The 17287-nt window shown below is 39.9% G+C and overlaps 1 protein-coding gene across 4 annotated transcripts in view; it reads left to right on the top strand.

The window, feature by feature from the left end:
- LOC139710004 (uncharacterized aarF domain-containing protein kinase 2-like) overlaps positions 1-15733 on the top strand; it is a 150481-nt gene extending 134748 nt beyond the window's left edge. For all 4 annotated transcript variants that reach the window (XM_071621955.1, XM_071621956.1, XM_071621954.1 and 1 more), the window contains exons 9-10: positions 1175-1228; positions 4240-15733. In XM_071621955.1, coding sequence (XP_071478056.1) covers positions 1175-1228; positions 4240-4377 — 192 coding nt within the window. In that variant the 3' untranslated portion in view covers positions 4378-15733. The remainder of the gene's footprint in view (positions 1-1174; positions 1229-4239) is intronic.
- The last annotated feature ends 1554 nt before the right edge of the window (positions 15734-17287 follow it).

The following is a 17287-nucleotide window of genomic DNA, read 5'->3' as shown; positions in this document are numbered from 1 at the left end:
CCTGCTTTTGGTAACGATAACAGGTAGCGTTCTTGTAATTGCAGCGATCTGCAGAATGATTGGACATGCCACAACGATAGCATTTCTTCCTCAAAGCCAAAGTTGCAGAACCTCCATGTTTGCCACCGTGTTTACTCTTCACGTTTGCCCCCTTTGAAACATGGTGCACAGATTTTTCATCATTTCTGGACATGTCTTTTGCATTTTGGACTGCCGCTTCTTCTGCTAGGGTATACTTCGATAGCTTGGGCAAACGTGTAGTTGTTAGCAACTTTTTCTGAATGTTAGCTGATGCTAGGCCACAAATGAAACAATCTCTCAAGGCTTCTTTCAACTGATCATTTGAGAAAGCACAATGTGATGCCATTTGTTTGAGATGCGATACATATTGTGAAATGGTTTGGCCTGGAGCTTGCTTAGCATTATGGAACTTGAACCGTTCTGTGACTGTCAATCGCTTCGGGCAATAATGTTCTTTCAGCAAAGCACACAAATCCCCAAAACTCTTTGCTGAAGGCTTGTCGGGAAAAGTCAGATCACGTAGTGTTTTGTATGGCTCTTCTCCCACACTAGTGAGCAAAATAGCACGTCTTTTAGGCCCATTTGCTTCTGTGTCATTGATATCTGTTGCAAGAAGGTATTGTTCTAACCTATCTAGGTAAGATTCGATATCTCCTTCGCGAGGATGAAATTGCTCAAAGATCCTAGCCGTTGCCATTGCTCATACGTTCGCGTTCACGTGTATACCATGCATCAAAAGTAGTCACCCCAAAATGTATGTAAGGGACTGTAGAAGACGTAGTTCACAGCGTACCGAAATCAATCATTGCGACGTAGCAAAAATTGACGTGAACTTACTCTTATCAGCTCCAAATCCCACTTTCTCCTTCAAAATTCCGTGCAGTAAGATCCCATCCTCCTCTTCGCCAGTGTTACGTTTAAGGACACATAATGACTCACACGATCAGTCCATAGATATACGGTTCTTGGGATGCTTTACTGCTATTCTTGCGTGGGGTTTTTACATGTGACGGAGGGCTTTTGTTATCACTATAACTGACCTATTGACCTTACGCTGTAACCTTACTGCATCTAATATGCATATATTAACTGTATCTAATCTGCATACATCACATGACAGGATTTTCTTTCTCTCATTACCTTTGACATGTAGATGCAGATTGGGCAGCTCCTAAGTGACCTTTTCTCCATGATGATACGCCACAAGGTCAGTACTTGCAATTATATGGTTTGAAGTATGGAAAGAACTGGTCCTTTTTGTGTTTTTATATCAGAGCAAGTGATATATTTGGTATTTCAAATGTCAGTAGGAAAATGAATGTTTACTTAATAGCAAAGCCCATATCCTAATAGGTAAATAAGATGTCAGTAGCTAAGTCAAATATCCTCAAAATATAAAGTATTGTGTCATGTCTTGGCCCTGTTTCATCAAAATTTATAATTGATTATAAGTTGTAGAAATCAGTTACAACTCTCCCAAATTAATCATAAGTCCATAAATCAATTATAAATTCTCAATCAATTATAAGTCTGTATTATCAAGAGACCTGTAATTGAAATCAATTATTCCTTTCTCCCGAATCAATTATAATTTTCTAAAATCAGCCATAAGTTCTCAAAATCAATTATAATTCTTATATTTGATACATACCATTGATACGTAGAGCCTGTCTTAGGTAAAGTCATTTGTAAGACAATTTACAGAAGTAAGATGGCTGTCTTGCTTTCCCAATCTAGCTGGGGTCTTATCACAAATGTTTGTCTGCTCTACTGCTAATTTTCTCTGACATTTAGTTTCCTTTTTACCCTCTAGTTATGGTCTGTTCCTTGTATATCCTAGTTAACAGTCTATATGCATCGCTCATACTACTGCTGTACATGAACAGTACAGTAGCTTATAAGCAGTTTGCAAACTCGATATGTGTAGACACTAGTGTAGGGTTGCCCAGCGTCTGTTCTTCTCCACAATTACAAGACAGAGGAGGCAGTCTGTACTTCGTGACTGCATAGAACTCAACTGCCCCTGTGTCTCTGCCTGAAACCCCAGGGGTTTTTATTCCACATAAAAAGATGTGATTGACGTGGTCAGTGCACCTATCAGTTGCCTCCCACAGCTCTCTCAACTTTTGCTCTTCTTCAATTTCAGCTTCGATTTTTAGCTCACCTGAGCCAAAGGCACAAGTGAGCTACTGCGATCACTCTTCATCTGACATCCATCATCCGTCATGCGTTGTCCATTATTTGTTGTCCGTCATGCGTAAACTTTTTACATTTCATCTTCTTCTTGAAAACCCCATTACCGATTTTCACCAAACTTGGCAGTTAGCATTTCTAGAGGGATATGATCTCGATTTGTTCAAATGGGAACCATGCCCCACCTGGGGGCGTTCAAATGGGAACCATGCCCCACCTGGGGGCCTCCAGGGGGGCCCAAACCCCCCAAATTAAGGAATCTTAAAAAATGTCCTTCAATCTCTAGAACCAGAAGTGATAGAGCTATGTTAATACTATGAGTTTGTACATTTTTTACTGTAGTTTCAAGTTTGTTCATGACAGAATCAGGGGTGACTATCTTGGGACCGAGGGGAGGGTCCTGATAGGGGTCTAAATTGTACATTTAATTATCATTTTCTTCTTGAAAACCCCAAAGTGAATTTCCACCAAACTTGGTAGGTAGTGTGCCTAGGGGGTTAGGATCTCAATTTGTTCAACTGGGCACCATGCCCCCTAGGGGCCCCCAAGTTAAGGAATATTTACAAATCTTTTTCTCTAGAACCAGAAGTGATAAAGTGAAGTTAATACCATGAGTTAGTGCATTGATGACTGTATTTCCAAGTTTGTTCATTGCAGATCCAGGGATGCCACCACCCCCACCCCCTTGGAGTCATGGGGGGGGGGGGGGGATGAGGGATCCAAATGCGGGCCTAAATTATACATTTTCTTCTTCTTGAAAACAACATAATGGATTTTCACGAAACTTAGCAATCAGTATTCCTAGAGGGATAGGATCTCAATGTGTTCAATTGAGCACCATACTCCCCTTGGGCCCCAAACATCCTAAATTAAGGAATATTATTAATAATATTCTTCTTTATAAAATGGGTTCAAGAATGTAGCCAATTGGAAGCGCTGAAATGAGTCACGTGTGCGTGCATTAATTTTTACTATCATGCACGGCCTTGCAAAAAAGCGTAAAGTCACTGACGTCACAATGTTTACACTAGCAGTGCGCACTTAATCAGTTGTTACAAGTGCGTCGCGCGCTACCATACGCGCTGTCAATCCTGTAAACAACTTCTCGTTCGGGCTGCCAGCCGGCCTTTCTTGTGCACAACAATCATGTGGCGTACGTATACGCTTATACGTACAGTACTTACATGTGCGGGATTTCCGAGTGCGACGTGCGTAAATGTTTGGGATGAACATCCTCGGACGTCTTGACCCACAAAGGTACGTGAAAAACGCTGACAAATGCTGTTAGTTTTCGAATTTTCGACCCATTTTATAAAACAAATGATGCACAGGATTATTTCGTGGCGTTAGTGGAGGCGTAGCTCACTCTCGGGTATTTACAATGTAGTGCAACATGCACTCGGCTTCGCCTCGTGCATGTTTCACAATTGTAAATACCCTCGAGTGCACTATACGCCTACACTAACGCACTCTATCCTGTGCATCATTTGTATACTAGAATCAGAAGTGATTTGGCAGTGATTTGACTTAGCAGGTATTTTTACCAGTGTGATGGAATATGCAAATGGACACCATGCCCCCAGCTCTCAAAGCTGCCCCCCCCCCCCACCCCAAGTTTCTAATTTCTCGGGTAAGAGTCTGCAAGAATTGCATGGAAGGTGAACTTGCGATACTCAGGTGAGTGCGAGACCCCCCCGGGTCTCTTGTTTTTGTGTGACTCTTATGTACCAGGTGAGTCCAGATTATAGTTAACCCTCCTACACTGTTATTGAGCATCAATCATGATTTTGACACTTGCTTCCCTTTTGATTAACGTACATATTTGTTGCATAATGTAATGCAGGTTTGCAGTTTATTGCTTTTGTCTACAAACACTTTGCATTTTATGTGTCTCTTTGTAACACTAAAAGTGGAACTACAGCTGTGCACGTGATGGGTGTCTGTTATTGGTAAGAGAGGAGCTTGGAAAAAATTAAACAACAAATAAGCAATGTGGCATGTACATATGTATTTGTCACCACACAGGTCAAGTTAGAGAGTAACTTCACATCCATCATTCTTGCCATCATGGTTCTTGAGGGACTTGGACGCTCACTTGATCCTCGGCTGGACATCCTAGAGGCGGCAAAGCCAGTTATCCTAGGGAAACCGCTGTACAAGTAGATGCTTTCTTGTCACTTGGAGATGTTTCCCCAAAGCCTCACCAACTTCTCAAAATGAAGAAAATTCATATCTGAATGACACTATAAATTACTTCATTGTGAAAATGTGGAGGAATGATAGCTGTCAACTAGCGTAGGTTTATTAGAAATGTATATACTAGGGGAATCCCATTATAAAGAGATTGTCGGTTCCAGGTGAGTCTTCTTGTTATATCCGGATTCTCGTTGTATCCGAACACTTGTGGAAAGTACACTTTATATAAACATGCTCTGTTAAATTGGGTTACATGCATTGAATGATAAGACGACGTCATGTTGATGAACAGAAAAACAAGAAATACGACTGGAAAATTCTCGTGATAATAACAATTATAAAATACCTTTTTTTTCTTGATGCTTGTCATGGAATGTTTCAGATTTGACAGATCGTATGCGTAGTCATGTCGTAGATGAGACCTGCCTTTTGTTATCCGCATTGTAGTTAATCTACACATTTGAGAAGAGAGAAATGAAGATTTTTCTCTCGCTATTGCTGTACAGTGCGATGAGCGAAACGCATGCTTCATTGATGCCCAGATGACTTTAACTGCCAGAGTGCCTTGTGCTTCCATGCAGCTTGTTGCGATGCATCAGGTTGAATGCGTGCTTTGTGTGAATGTTTCACCCGACGAGATTGAGAGGTGCATGCCGTTTACGAAAACAAGAACTAGTACCCGGTGACTATTGATTGCAAAATCGACTGAAATAGTATTTCGATTAGCTAGAGTTGAGTTACTTCTGATTTTGACATATGACCTCATTGGATATCAGTTTTGACATCTTATTCAATTTCTCTCATAATCAAAGATACGTAAATGGGGTATCTAACTGAGTGGGTAGCTTGTGAAAGTAGCAAATAATAGCAGATTTTAAATTTTGTCAGGGTTCAGTAACAGTTGCAATCAAACTCGAAAATAGTTTTCATTGTTGCAACCAGTTTTTCTTATCGCAAAGAAACCTACAATTCGCTACGTTCGCAAGCATTCAGTGCTCACATGCAGTTAGATACTCGATCCCTTTATGTATTTTTGGAAAGGTTAACTTAAAGGGACTGGTGAGGAGTGTTCGGTTGTGCAAAACATGTGAAAGAGAAGGTGTTTTGGGTATAAAATGAAAGCTAGATATATAGATTAACATGTGTCAAAATGTCTTGGAAATCGGAGTCTCCTCAAATGTTTTAAAAAGCGAAAAACCAAACATACTTTTCTGGAAAAAAGATCCTTTGATACAATGGCGATACGTATTTGAATTGCGGAATACTGCTTGTTGACTGCGAACATCAAGCCAACTTACAGCGAAATCAAGCCAACATGCCGAATGAGCTGCGGAACTACTAGTACTAGTAGTCGATATGTAGCTAGCGGCTGGCTGTGCCTATGGGCGCGGCGATCGAGCGCTGGCCGCACTTCACTTGCCATAACTCGCATCATACACAGTGTGCAGTGCTTCTAAGCTCGAGTTGTACGATCTTGCATGCTATGCTAGCTGTAAAGGACCTACTACTCAGTAAATTACAGTCTAATGTTAGTGTATAGAGTTCGCGTTGTGTTTTCATTTGATGAGAGCGCGAACCTAAAATCAAAGGACTCCTCCGATTCTGATTCATATGTCCTTCTTCCAAGATACCATGAGAGCTAGTTCTATCGTCGGAAGACTCGGTAGGCTACGTATCCTAAAAGCCATCAAACTCCATGACAAGATTCTTCATTGAGAAGTACCGAAAGCGGGATAGGTGAACACGGTACATACAGTACTACGTAGCCCCACCAGACGCCGGGCTATTTATACAGCGACTGGGCTGCATACGTAGAAACTATTCCGGGTAGGCCTACACACAGCACAGCCCAGTAGCTGCCGTGCTTCGCATGGCGTCTGGTCTGGCTACGTAGAAAAAAAAATCATTGAAATCTCAATTATTGATTACAACTACATGAATCACAAACAGGTTGTGTCATTACATGTACATGTAATTTAATACATACAAGTATCTTAAACTTTTCATGCACATTATCAAGAAATGCAATCTTCATTGCAAACCCAATAATTTTCTTTCTTTTTTTTAAAGATCTTCAAAGATTTGTAACACAAGTAGAGAAGTAGGCGTACCATGTTACTATCCAAACTTACATTGGATCTAACCAATAGTTCATTTTTATTACCGGTACAAATAATTGTCATATAATTGTAACTTCAGATGTGACTTAGTTGTAACATTTATTGTGGATGATTTTCTTCACAACTGACACATGCACTGAATAGGTTAGAAAGTTGTTCATTGCATGTCTTGGGCCTATAAATATAGTATATTTAGTGTATAGTGTATTACATGTATGTATGAATAGGGTTAATTGGAATTATTTCATAGATACACACAAAAATGTTGGGAATCAGATCATTTTCAGCCTTCTAGACTGAATAATGTGACACCTATAGTAGTCTAATAACTGATTCCAACAATTTCTGAGGCTATCTTATACATTTTCTTATTTACCGTATACAATGCAACCATGCATGATGCAATATGATGTCTTGTTCATCTACAAGGAGAAAAGACACAAGAAATAATCTGTTCAAGTCGATAATTTCCACATAGGCCAACAACATTCACTCGTTCAGTTTTATCTAGAACCCTAATTAGGTTTCTATCATCAGAACACAATTTTTTTCTCAGTGGTAAATTGATGCTTTACAATTAGGTCTACCCAGGCAATATCTGTTCACATCATTAACTAACATGTCTTGTTCTGATATTTTAGTGAATAAAAATCTAACACATTACTTATGTAGGGCTTGGGTTTGCTTAGCTCTCTAGGACTCATCACACCAAAAGCAGACTAGGGCAGCACACATGTGTTACTTGGAAGGAGTACCCTGGCTAACTTGTAGCCAGTTTATTCTTCACATTTAGCAAGGGTTTACATGTAAATCTGGGTTGTAACATAAATACAATGTATTAATGTACAAAATCAACATAACAAAACATGCAAATAAGGAAACAAAGGTTAAAACTAAATATTCATAATATGTAAATGATGCTGTAGGCTTGGGTGATTTGGGCATGTTTTCAATATTACAGGGACCAATGGGTGAGAAGTGAAAGAGCGGGAAACTGTCATGTGATATGTGGTGTGTCTGTACAGGTAGGGCGTGTGGATGCATGTGGATGTGAATACCACAGCATGTGTGGGTTGACGTATTTATGTGTAGAGGGGTGGTACCTGTTATAACAGAAGGGGGGACCACTTATAATAAATGGTTCAAAATAAATCCCTACACTAACGTTATACATGTACTACCATGCATACATACAAATTTGATGTGTGTTGCATGTGTACATGGGACCTACGCTAAAAGTTGTGTGTACCAGGGTACATTGACCTTACATTTTCTTTTATCTTTGCATGTATATTTGCATTTGTTGTTCCATCATGAGCACAGGATCTAATTGCAAATGTGCTACATGTATTTAGAAACTGCTCTCACAGTAATGTGATATGATATACCATGTAGAGATAACAAATCTGTGCTGACGACTTGCATGTAGGCCTATATCTTTTAAATATGAAATGTCATAATAGAAATAGTTGTACAGTGGAAACTCGATATAACGAGATGGTCGGGACCGAGTCATTTTCCTCGTTATAGCCGATATCTCGTTATATCAGTAGGCATAAAAGAAGGCATAAAATAAAGACATTAATTTGCACATGTGGGACTACCCATCATATTTCAATCAATACTGATAACTTGATATTGCGTGTGAGGGAATTACTCACCTTTATGGGTAAGAAGATGCTTTTCGCCAAGGAAATCCAATATCAAGAATGTATTTCTTATTAATTGTAGATGTTTGAATTTGTAAATTTATATAGCTTGCGATTGTATCAAGATCGTCTGTGGATTGGTATGTGGTTATATTGTATGGGTGTGTGCTGTGTGGAAAGCTTGAATATGGTCTGCACAATGCTGTGTGTGTATGTGACACATTCTGTATGTACATTATGACTGCGTGTGTGCGAAGACGGGGAATTCCCTAAGTAGAAGGCCAATCACAGCATCAGATTGCCTCACACCTGCTAAACGTCATGATGATGTCATGTATACATATGGCCGTCCCACCACATTTTCTGCATGTATCAGTGTGCGTGCACACACACACACACTTCACACGTACAACATGCAGTGCTAGTTGGTGCACTGAAGAAAATGATTGTGTGTGTACAAGACAGTTTTTGGCGCATCAAGCTTTACAATCTCGGAAGATGATAGCACAGGCGAAGTAAAGCTTTACCGAAGGCATTTTGCTTTACCTCGCTATAGCAGGTTTGATTTACTATGTTTTTCTTTGTTTGGAAGTCACAAAATTTATCTCGTTATAGCAGTTATTTCGTTATAGCCGATCTCGCTATAAGAGTAGCATTTTACATAGACTTGTGTGGAAGGAAATTTGGGACTGAGAAAATTTCCTCGTTATAACCGATATCTCGTTATAGCAGTGTTTGTTATACCGAGTTTCCCCTGTATAGCAAAGATTGCCAATTTACACAGGCAAGGTAACCATTTGCCCCCCCCCCCAAAAAAAAAAGAAACTGCTCAGCATTCTCAGGGTTCGAAATTGGCGATGGTCCGCTGGCCATTGGCCACCCAAAATCACGTTGGACTAGCCAAAAATCATAAAGTTCTGAAGTTACTAGTCCGTCTGGCTAGCCAAAATATTGCTTCAGTGTCAAAATTGATTCTAAGTAGTCCGCCTGGCTAGTTCAATAAAAAGTTAAGTGCGACCCCTGATTATTTCTGTCTTTAGTCAACTTTGGCATCTACACAGTATACTCCTATCATATTGAACAATTATGATAATAATACTATGACATGTACATGAAAAAATCTAACAAATGCAACCATTTTCAAATAACTTGCACATTTGCAAGGAGAAAAATATTGAAGTGAAAGCCCAAGAATCAATGTCATATAGTTAATGACTTCAAGTACAAAGAACACTATACTATTTCAGTGTGGAGACCTTCTACATATTGCATTGTCAACACACAATTGGTTTAGGGTTTTAGCATATACAATTATATCAGTAGAACATCATGTAGGAACCTACCAAAATGTATATTATTGTTTAATATATCTATGTGAATGAAAATAAACATCTTGTTTGAAGTACTTCCAACACATTTGTTTATCCAAATTCATACTTTTTTTCTGGCTATAAAATATAGATCGGTGATGCAATGAATATTAACGGGCACAAATTAACTCCATTTACCACAAAAATATTGTCATCATAATAATGTGATGTGATACAGTTATCACAAAATCATGTGCTGCAAGAGTGTCTTCTAAAATGCTGAGGGACAATGCTACTGTGTAGGACCTGATGTGCCACTAGAATGTAACACATGGCATGATATCAGTGATCACATAAATGATGAGGATAATAATCATTATGAAGATGATGATAGTAATGAAAACAACAGCAACAACATTAGTAATAATAATATCAATAATAATAATGATAATAATGAAAACAACAGCAACAACAATAGTAACAATAATATCAATAATAATAATGATAATAAAAATTAGAGCAGTAATGAAACGTGTGAAAGGCCCTTTCAGTGATGTACTCTGCTGTGCATGCGAGCCCTGCATAAGTTCACTTTAAAACACTGATGTAATATTTTATCATAATGGAGTAATTGTAGCTTTTCACCACTGAGACACCTGGAAAACATAGGGGGGAAAGGGGGAAATGAAAAAAGGACAAAACACTTTGTGCCTGGATATTGCAGCCCTTTCAGTTTCCAGTAACAGTTTAGCACATGCAGTTAAAGAGTTTACAGGATTTATATTCCCTACTTGCCACATGGGGCAAGAACAAATTTTCTAGGCAATCAAGTCACTGTTTCATTCGGATTCAGACATTTGAGTACTAACATGTTTGTTGTTACCTCACAGAAAAGACAGAAATAGAGAGTTCAGAGATATAAATGTAGTGTCAAATCAGTTATCATTGCCATCACATGAAGGTAGTCTCTGATTGGAATTGAAGTTATTCACGTTCAATGTGCATTTATCAGAATCCCCAACAATCCTGGTACAGAGGTGCAGCTTTTTCATTACTAACATGTATTTTGCTATTATACACAATGAAGGCATAAATTGACAGTAGGCCTACAGAAAGAGCTGGTGTCAGAGCTCTTAACATTGCCATCACTAGGATGCACTCAACATAATTATTGTGATATTGAAGTCATCCAAGTTCAGTTTTCAAACATTTGCCAGCCACAAAGAAGAACATGAGAGGGGATGTCACTGGCTTCATGGAGCTAAGTAGCTGGAAAGGCTGGTTCTGATTGATGAGAGGGGATGTCACTGAGGATTCACTGAGCTTGGTGGCAGAGAGGGCTGGTCTCCACTGGCGAGATGGATGTCACAGGTTTCACCGAGCTACGTAGCCTAGAAGAGGCTTATTTGGCGAGAGGGGATGTCACTGGCTTCAACAAGCTGGATATCTGGGATGGCACTTGGATGTAATGCTAGCTGTTCCCCTGCAATAGAGGCAAATAGAAGCACATTCTACTGATCTCTCATCTAATATGACTGAATGTAGGTAATATAGTGACTACTACACATTTACAATGAAAAATAATTTTACTACTCATATAGACTCAATACTATTCAGTATTACACACAGTAAATATTCTCTTTAAAGACTATCATTCAAGCAATGGGTGATTTCAAGTTCGGTGCTAGTGCTAGTGCTAGTGCTAGCCCCCGAATAACAGCGTTAAATCGAGCTCCAACACCGACGGTCAGATTAAGGAGGCGATACCGATCAAAATTATCGATCACCAGCACTAGGTGTTGGAATCACAGCACTGCGAGCTCCGCGGGAATTGCGCGACGAAAAAAGTGATAGCGCATAGTTAAAGTCAAATATAAAAAGATGTAGCCATGACTGTTTAGTTTTAGACACATAACGAGGAAGAATGATTAAAATGCCACAAATTTCATCCCTTCTTTAAAACACAGTTATCCTAATTTTGCTCAGAGGCTCAGATTTATAAAGCCATGTCGATGGCGTTCGTTTACGTTACATGGGCGACCACTGCATTAGCATAGACTTTGCACGTTTTACGTGCAACTACTTATGGACGTAAATATGAGTCTCGCACGGCAACGCTAACACCAGCACCGAACTTGAAATGACGAAAATGATAATCCCTAGGGGCTAGTGTTAGTCAATGGAGAAAAAGCATGTAAATTGCTAACACAAACGGCAGAGCTCAGTTCAGGAGACGACATTCAACACCGAGCCCAGCACCAGCAACCGGAAATACGTCATAATTTTGAGGTCAACTCCCAACACCGACGTGATTTCAAGTTCGGTTTTATCGCCGGTGCTAGTGCTATCTCAGCACTAGCACTAGCACCGAACTTGAAATCACCCAATGACAAGTTTAGTACTGATGAAAGTAATTATGTTAGATGATATAAGTCCAATGAAAATAGCCCACTTTATTTATGATATTTACATAAATTCCCAAATATGCATGCCACAGGGGCGTCTTCATCATCTAACCTGTTATCTTCTTACATCTGCCCAGGTTCTGATAAAAACAATACCTGTCAGCACTCTCACCAGGTTTTGATCCACTTCAATTTGACCCTAGGTCCCTTCCTTGGAGTAGGATTTTCCTCCACAACTAATTGGAGAAGGCAACGGCATTCACAAACTTGTCCTTTTTCCATTTCACAGGGGCATCTGGACTGGAAGTCATCTGTACATCAGACACAATGAAAGGCATTGACACTTACAATTAGGATAGTCCCATTAGTTCTTCACCAATCTGTAACTTTAGTCACAGAGCTTGCTATCCCATTTATTTCAGTGTAGAGTCTACCAGGTAGTTACATCTTGTAGTGCTCCCATGCAACAGAGAAAACTCCATGAAATATGTTAGAAATAGACTGTCTACTGTAGAAGTAAAATAGCAGAAAGGAAAATAAGACCTATAGACCCTAGCCAAATTTTTGATGAGTTGACACTGCACATGACGTCGGGATGACCTCAGCCTCTCATTGTGCATCTACAAAGTAGGCCCTATTTATTTATAGGTTGTGTACACAACCTTACATATGTCTTTAAATCCAGCCACATGCATGGGATTTGGGGGTCTGTAATTCCATAATCATACAGTAGGCCGATATGTGGCTGCAATGTACAAACTATGTAACTTGTAACCCTAAAAGTATAATGATCAAGACAACCATGATCTTATAAACCACTACCACAGGGGTTCTGAAAAAAAAAACCCTGTCATGTCATCAGTTATTACAGCAAGAATAATACAGCGACGTTTGAGAACACAGAGTTAATCGAAAAATTCATTGATGTTTTGTTTACTAAATATCAACATTAATTTCCATTTGCAGTTTCAAAACAGTTGTTGGATCAAGCTACGTGTATTAAAAAAATATGAAGTACCAGGTAGGCCTAATTAAAGTTAGTTTGTACAAACCTTTTGCACCAGTGCAAGGGCTGGTCTCAATGGGCAAGAGGGATGTCACTGGCTTCATCAAGCTGGGTTGCTAGGAGGGCTGGTCTCGACTGACAAGAGGGGACGTCACTGGCTTCAAGCTGGGTATAGCTGGGAGGGCTGGTCTCATTTGATGAGAGGGGATGTCACTGGCTTCACCGAGCTGGGTAGCTGGTTGAAACTGACGAGAGGGAATGTCACTGGCTTCATCAAGCTGGGTAGCTGGGAGGACTAGTCTCAACTGACAAGAGGGGACGTCACTGGCTTCACCGAGCTGCCTAGTGAGGATGGTCCTTGAATGCGATGCTGGCTGTTGCCCTACAGAAGATACCCACAATAATATCTGATAGACCTTTCTCAACAACTAGTGCCTACTGTGCTACAAAGCATACACCATTAACCACTAGGGACTGAGTGAACTGCACTACAATGCATACGCCATTAGCCATTTATGTATGTATACGCACAATACACTAAAAACATTTTAATATTGCAATGCCATGTGTACCTTTTTACCAAACGTGAATTCACATTTTTGGTCCGATCATAGTTGCGGTGACAACATACACGGTTGACTCTCCACAAACTATTTGTGAAAACCGAGAGTGACCAGATGATCACTCTTCGCTGACACTTTCAGTGTCATTTTGTAAAATCTGATTTCTCGCCTATCGCCGATTTGTAACAAACATCAGTTCTGATGAGTGTCGTAACTTTCTTATTATTCGACATTTTGAGACCGATAATTTTACATGAAGGTAGAATAGGGCAACATAATCCAGAATATGGTAAAATAGGAATTTTCGTATTTACTTGCAAAACACTTTAGCGATTTATGTGCAATTGCCAGAAGCACATCTCAAAAAGGAGAAATTTTGAGAATTTGGGATGTCACTATGCAAACAATTTTCCACTTATACATCTGTAGTATCGGCAGAGAAATAGGGCCTAGACAATATAGGACTAGGAGTGGTAGAACATAGTCATAGGTGTACCATACCTCAATCGCATTCTGACTACACCTTTGTGAATCTATAGCCTTATTTCACATGTGAGTAAAATCTCAGGCAAATTGTGATATACGAGTATCTTTTAGTTTAAAGGGATTACATAGTTTTGGTTGAGACCTAAATTCAAGTTTCTAACAGTTTTTTGGTGAGATAATGAGAAACCTCTCGTGAAATATGAAAGAGCATGTAATTCTACAAAGAATTCAACATTTATTTGATTAAAATTGGTTTTGAAATGGCTGAGATATCCAAAAAAGTGTTATTCTAATAAAGTGTGGGACCCACACTTTATTACGATTGCTTTGTTTTACTGTGTTTTAGGATATTTCAGTCACTCCAAACCCAATTTCCATCAAATAAACTTTGAATTCCTCTTAAAATGGTATGCTCTGTACTATATCACGAGTGTTTTCTTGGTATCTTGCAAAAAGCTCTCATCTCCACCAATACTGTTCCATCCCTTTAATAAAAAAAAAAAATGTTAGGGTGTGGGTTTATAGGAGACCTAACAAAACTGTACTAGGCCATAGTATTACTAATAATACTGCTAGTATAGAAAGCTAGTGTGTGTAGATCCTCTAAGTCCGGTAAGTGACATCTCTATTCCGAACATCAGCAATGTTTACACTAACACTTGTAACAGTATTTACTCACACTGAACTGAATGAAGTCTTCTGAGTTTCACATTACCGATCCAGCAGAAGTGAAAATGACATCTCTGTCGTTCAGCCCCTCGTTCTGCCCAATACTCCTTATTTCTTCTTAGTGTCTTGAGGGGAATTGGGACTGACTTCATTTTATTTTTCTGTCACCATCTCCATACTCTGTCACTGGTTTTCATGGTCTTCGTCTTCTCGGAGACATATCTCTCGCTCTCCTCCTGCGGCTCCATTGTTGTGTGGATGGAGTGGTAGTGGCAGTCTATGGTATACAGTAAGTATAGGGCCTAAACTAAAGCTACGTAGCCAGCCCCCAGCATGCAGAGTTCGAGCGCCCGGACCCGTGCTAGCTGGCTACCGGGCGGATCCCGCGAGCGTGTTTTTTTTAGACGGCACAGATTGGGGAAACTAAAAATCTATCGGGGACCCTATCCCTAAACCTGACCCTAATCCTAATCCTAACCCTAACCATCAAACCCTAACCCTAACCCTAACCCTAACCCTAACCCTAACCCTAACCCTAACCCCAACCCTAACCCTAACCCTAACCATAACCATAACCAAAAACCCTAACCCAACGTTTTTCCCATAGGTTTAACACGCGCCATGCCCCAATCTGTGCCGTCTTTTAAAAAAAACGCACCGAATAATGCTCACTTAGCCAGTGAACAGGCACCCGGGTTTCGCCTAGCGATCGCGGCGATATCTTGGGCTTGCTTTTCGCCGAGGAGAAGGCAATACATTAACGCTGTGCCAAAATCGGACAAAAGAGGGAGGCAAAAACAACACTTGAACGGAGAGCCTCAAAGCCGACCCCCTGTTGATTTTGGCAAGCGTTACAGTAACGCTCTTCAACAAAATCATAGATATCTTCATAATGCCGTATTTTTCATCGATTCTTTTTCATTGCCTAGTCCTTTCATAGGTATTGGTCCTTGTTTTTGCCTGTTTCACTTGATAGAATAGCACTTTTGCATTTTGGGTTCCAACACTCCTCACCAGTCCCTTTAATATTTCGGATACACGATACATGTGCACCATTTTTTTCTTGTTTGAGCCATTAAAGTACACTGATTCGAATTATAGCGTTGGTGATAACATTTAGGCCTATTCTTTAGCAAAAAGCTATTAAGCTTATAAATATTCTGATGCTGTTCCATCATGGCCCTCGGAGAGACTTTATAAGCTTGTGGCATGTCACCTTGATTGCGTTCTGTTTGCAATTGCAGAGTGAGTCTCTGCTTGCAGAGAATGGCCCGTTTCTGGTTTTAAAATACATGCATGATTTTGCCTGCTGTTTAGTTCAGTGTTTTAGAAGAAAAAAAAATTGTCGTTATATCCGCACAAATTCATCTTTGTTTTTCTTTGTTTTTAGGCTCGTAAATTATCTCTCAATTACCGGAACTCCAAATCCCCATATACTAACACAAATTCATTTGGGACTGGACGATTTATCTCGTTATAAGCGGATTCTCGTTGTATCCGATCTTGATATAACGGGACCCCCTGGTACATGCTTTATTTTTTACACAGAAAAACAGAAAGTTGAATGTCATCCATCAGCTACAGCTTATTACAGCCATGATGTAAAACATTGACACATGAATCATTGGGAAGGGTTATAGTAAGAATTATCCACACAAGGCGACTTCTAACTTATCTATACCAAGTGGTAAAGTAAGCTTTATAGCTATTCCTTTTTGTCTATTGTTGGCCATGTGACATTTCTACACTTTGTACATTTGAAACAGATATACAGTCGTCCTCAAAATTATTCATACCCTTGTTGATTTTTGTTATTTCATATTTTTGTAGTAAAATGAATACATTTTGTCATGTTTGGTAATGAGTTGTATGTGACCAACAAGTGACAGAATAACAGCAATACACAGTTCCGGAAATTCTTCACTTCAGGGATCTATTCATGAATTTTCAAGAATTGCCATGTTCAAAATTATTCATACCCTTGGCTTACTGGGTCCAATGTCTTTCTTTAGTAGTTTTGGAGTTTCTTGGCGGACTCTTTCACATTTTCATCAAGGATCCTGACGTAATCCTCCTTTCTCATGATTCCTTCAACCTTGACGAGGTTCCCTGTGCCACTGGAAGAGAAGCATCCCTAAAGCAGCATGCTTCCACCACCATGCTTGATGGTGGGCACAGAATCCTTTTGGAGGTACCCTGTGCCACTGGAAGAGAAGCAGCCTCAAGGCATGTTTCCACCACTGTGTTTGATCGTGGGCACATTATTCTTTGGCTTGCATGCTTCCTGCTTCTTCCTCCAGACATATGCAGCATCCCTATGGCCAAATAACTCCAACTTCATTTTATCTGACCATAGGATAGCTGACCATAAGCTGGGATCTTGCTTCAGATGACCTCTAGCAAAGGTCATCAACCGAGCCTCCAGATGTTTCTTCTAGAGCAACTATGTTTTACTGGGACTACACCCATGGAGACCTCCTCTGTGCAAGATTTGCTCGATGGTGGACCCTGACACCTTTGTCCCTGCCTGGTCAAGCATTTCAAAGACGGCCTCGGTTGTGGTCCAGAGGTTGTTGTTGACCTCTTGGCAGAGTTTCCTCACAAGTTTGAAGGACATTTTACGCTTTTTGCCACGCCCACTGAGGTTTTTAACAGTGTTGAGCCTATTG

The sequence above is a fragment of the Diadema antillarum genome, unplaced genomic scaffold, assembly GCF_040938485.1.
Source record: "Diadema antillarum isolate AM-2024a unplaced genomic scaffold, OU_Dant_1.0 seq00001488_RagTag, whole genome shotgun sequence".
In the NCBI taxonomy this organism is placed as follows: Eukaryota; Metazoa; Echinodermata; class Echinoidea; order Diadematoida; family Diadematidae; genus Diadema; species Diadema antillarum.
Note: the sequence above shows the minus strand (reverse complement) of the source record. Positions and strands in the feature narration are given on the sequence as shown.